The 4174-nt window shown below is 39.6% G+C and overlaps 1 protein-coding gene across 1 annotated transcript; it reads right to left on the minus strand.

Annotated features, from left to right (window-relative positions):
* Positions 1-874: 874 nt before the first annotated feature.
* LOC112085091 lies at positions 875-2458 on the minus strand. Its single transcript, XM_024154015.1, has 2 exons — positions 1510-2458; positions 875-1114 (listed from the first exon to the last, which is right to left on the minus strand). Exons 1-2 carry the CDS (start codon positions 2456-2458, stop codon positions 1107-1109), a joined length of 957 nt encoding a protein of 318 aa, XP_024009783.1. The 3' UTR covers positions 875-1106.
* Positions 2459-4174: the final 1716 nt, after the last annotated feature.

The following is a 4174-nucleotide window of genomic DNA, read 5'->3' on the forward strand; positions in this document are numbered from 1 at the left end:
CCACCGATTCTTGAATGGGGTTCTCAGGAGCTGAGCTTGTCGATGGGGTTCCCTGTCTTAAATTCTCCAGCAAGGTTCTGAGAGTAGCAGCACGGTCTGAATTAGAATGAGGAAGATCCTTCAAGCTTTCCCAGTTTCTTTCCTCATAGAACCCTTGGTTCTCAATGAACTTCACATCCCTTGATACTAACACCCTCCTTGTCTCAGGAATGTAACATTTGTAGCCCTTCTGATTGATAGAATAGCCAATGAACATCCCTTTTGTACTCCTTGCTTCAAGTTTGTTCCTCTGTTCCCCTGGTACTAAGACAAAACACACACAACCAAATACTTTTAGATAATCGATTGATGGTTTGGATTGGTTTAATACCTCAAATGGGGAAGAATCTTGGAGGATTCTTGTGGGAAGCCTATTGATCAGATAGCAGGCCGTGACTACAGCATCTCCCCAAAATCTCTTGGGTACGTTCATATGAAACATTAGAGACCTGGCCACCTCCATAAGATGCCTGTTCTTCCTCTCAGCAACTCCATTTTGCTGAGGAGTGTAAGGGCAGCTCGTTTGGTGCACTATACCATGCTGAATAAGGTGTTGTCTAAAGGCCTGGCTTGTGTATTCTCCACCATTATCTGATCTAAACACTTTGATCTTAGCATTATAATGGTTAGTTACATATTTTTGAAAGTTCATAAAAGCCTCTAGCACCCTATCTTTAGATGGCAACAAGGTTATCCAAGTGTATTTAGACTTCTCATCAATAAAGGTAACAAAATATTTATGATTCTCTCTAGACATGCAAGGAGAGGTCCACACATCAGAATGAACTAAATCAAAACAGTTTTCATATATAGTAGATGATTTAGGAAAGACAGTTCTACAATGTTTGCCTAAAATACACGCCTCACAAGCATTGTTTTCAAATTTAACATTAGGCAACATCAAGTTCAAAGATCTATGATGAGGATGACCCAATCTAGCATGCCACAAAGCATTATTCTCAACAGCAGAACTAAAAACAAAAGCATTAGATAGAGAGGATGGCTCAGTATCTTCAAGAACATAAAGACCATCCTTGGTTATTCCTTGTCCAAGAAGCTTACTTGACTCAATATCCTGAAAGAAAACCTCATTAGGACTGAATATAGCATAACAATTTAGATCAGTAGTTGCTTTCTTAATCGACAATAGATTAGATGTGAATGAGGGCATGTAAAATGCTTTAGATTGTTTATCAAATAGCTTAAGATCACCAATGCCTTCTATCTTAACCTTTTCACCATTAGCAATAATCACATTCCCTAATGCAGGTTTCATGTTACTAATCAGTTTAGCATCACTAATCATATGATGGCTAGCTCCAGAGTCAACAATAAGCGGTTTATCACTTTTCAAGGCATGATTAGCAGAATGATTATCTAAAGAATGATCATGCACAACAGTATTAGCGATCTGATTAGTCAAGTTATGATCATGTAATGCATGAAAACTAAAGGCTTTAATCGGTTTACCAGACTCTTTAAGAGCCTTAATGAGAGCATCCAGGTCTGATTTCTTCACATATTCAGCTGAGGCCCTCATAGCAACACCTTCCTTCTCACGGTCTGAGGGGCCAGCCTCCTCATGAGCATGAGCTTCATTCGCCCTTGGCTTCCTCTGGTCCTTGCGGCTTTGCTTGAGATGTGGGTACAAGATCCAGCACTTGTTCTTCAAGTGACCCTTCTTTTTACAGTGCTCACATACCCACACTTCTCGCTCCTCACCACCATAAGCACCCTTGTTGGTCGCTACAGCTTCACTCTTGTTGGCCATCACCAAGTCACTTCCTTTGTTACCAAAGAGACCCAACGAGCCTTGTTCCTTCTGGATCTGAGAGCAAACTTCCTCCAGGCTTGGTAGAGTCTTGGATCTGAGCATGTGCTTCACCAGATCATTGTAAGTTGGGTTCAAGACCATGAGAAGAGCAAAGACCTTATCTTGCTCTCTTCTTTCATTCAAAGTCTCAGCATCGACAGTGGCTGGCCTCAGCATCTCAAGCTCTGCCCAAAGAGATCTGAATCTACCAAAGAAGGTGTTAAAGTCCAGATCTCCTTGGTGGAGGCTGTTTATTGCCTTCTTAACCTCAAAAACTCTGGTGAGATTACATGTGTTTCCAAACACATTCTTCAAAGTATCCCACAGCTCCTTTGCACTCTCACAATAGGAGTAAGATTCCAACACAGGGATATCCAAAGCACCATGGAGAATAGCTAGAACCGCCTGGTCTTCCTGATACCACTCATCAGAATCAGTCACAGCCGGCTTCTTTCCTCCTTCTTTAGATTCGCCACTCTTTGCATCTTCAACATGATGCCATAGCTTCCTTCCACACAACACAGCCTTAGCTGTTCTTGCCCAAAGCAGATAGTTGTCTGCTCCTTTGAGAACAATAGGTAGAGCCTGAGCTTTATTTCCCTCCATAGCAACACAGATTAACAGAGAAAGAAGAGAAAGTTTGAGTCTTTCGAAAGAACAGAGGTTGTACGGACGTTTTCTGGGTTTAGAACTAAGAACAAGCGGTTTTGGAGATGAGATTAGAGAGAAAATAAGAGAAATAAGCCACCAGATTCAGAACCTGGCTCTGATACCATGCTAGAATGTATAGATTAGCAGCGGATAATAGAAGATTAAGAGATTAAGAGAGATTGTATGAGAGATTATTGAAGAACACGATGAAGAGAGAATAGAGAGAGAGAATGGTGAGAAAGAGATATCTTCTCATTTCTTAGGAAAACAATTACAGAGAGTATACAGCTATATAAAGTAAAAGAGCAACAAGAATATTCTCTAGATTCCTAAGCTATAGTCCAAAAGGAGAAAAAGCAAAAGGTAAAGCTACTTTTCTCCTTCTCTCCAACGGTCACAAGGAGATCATATCCAGCCTGGCTCCTTCCTCTCTTATCTTTAAACGTTAACAAGAGAATGAACATAAGAGAAGAAGGCTCCCTAGATAACTTGATGAAGAAGCAACCCAAATGATGACCTTGTACGGATATGTACGGATGTGTACGGTCATACATGAGAAGATCAGCTGATGCTTAGATGATAATGTCTATAAGTGCATTGTAACGAGAACCTAAGACAAGATGATAAGGGAGACTCTTTATTCTCTCTTTCTTGTTCATCATTTCTTTTCATTCTGCAAACTATTATCGCTAATCTCTCAATAATTTCACAAGATTATTGAAGAACACGATGAAGAGAGAATAGAGAGAGAGAATGGTGAGAAAGAGATATCTTCTCATTTCTTAGAAAAACAATTACAGAGAGTATACAGCTATATAAAGTAAAAGAGCAACAAGAATATTCTCTAGATTCCTAAGCTATAGTCCAAAAGAGGAAAAAAGCAAAAGTAAAAGGTAAAGCTACTTTTCTCCTTCTCTCCAACGGTCACAAGGAGATCATATCCAGCCTGGCTCCTTCCTCTCTTATCTTTAAACGTTAAGAAGAGAATGAACATAAGAGAAGAAGGCTCCCCTAGATAACTTGATGAAGAAGCAACCCAAATGATGACCTTGTACGGATATGTACGGATGTGTACGGTCATACATGAGAAGATCAGCTGATGCTTAGATGATAATGATCTCTCTTGATTAACACTCACAACGCCCCCTTGTCTTTATCATGCCAATTTGGTTCAGAATATGACTTTTAGTAAAAAGAGTCCCAGTTTACTGATTTTCATAGGAGCTTTGAGGTGTATCTAAAGGAATAAGAAACAAGTAAATGATGCATCTCCTTCCACATTTAGGACTCTCTACCTCTTGTTTTTAGTCTCACAACGCCCCCTTGTCTTTATCATGCCAATTTGGATCGGAATATGACTTTTACTAAAAAGAATCCCTTTTTTCTGATTTTCATTGGAGATTTGAGGTGTATCTAAAGGAATAAGAAAACAAATAAATGATGCATATCCTTCCTCATTTAGGTCTCTCTACCTCTTGTTTCTAGTGTCACAACGCCCCCTTGTCATTATCTTGCCAATTTGGTTCAGAATATGACTTTTAGTAAAAAGAGTTCCAGTTTTCTGATTTTCATAGGAGATTTGAGGTGTATCTAAAGGAATAAGAACACAATTAAATGATGCATATCCTTCGTCATTTAGGACTCTCTACCTCTTGTTTCTAGTCTCACAAC

The sequence above is a fragment of the Eutrema salsugineum genome, unplaced genomic scaffold (genome assembly GCF_000478725.1).
Source record: "Eutrema salsugineum unplaced genomic scaffold, Eutsalg1_0 scaffold_30, whole genome shotgun sequence".
In the NCBI taxonomy this organism is placed as follows: domain Eukaryota; kingdom Viridiplantae; phylum Streptophyta; class Magnoliopsida; order Brassicales; family Brassicaceae; genus Eutrema; species Eutrema salsugineum.

Bases quoted from the DNA above. Each gene is read 5' to 3' on its own strand.
- LOC112085091 (XM_024154015.1), bottom strand. From the start codon at position 2,458: ATGGAGGGAAATAAAGCTCAGGCTCTACCTATTGTTCTCAAAGGAGCA.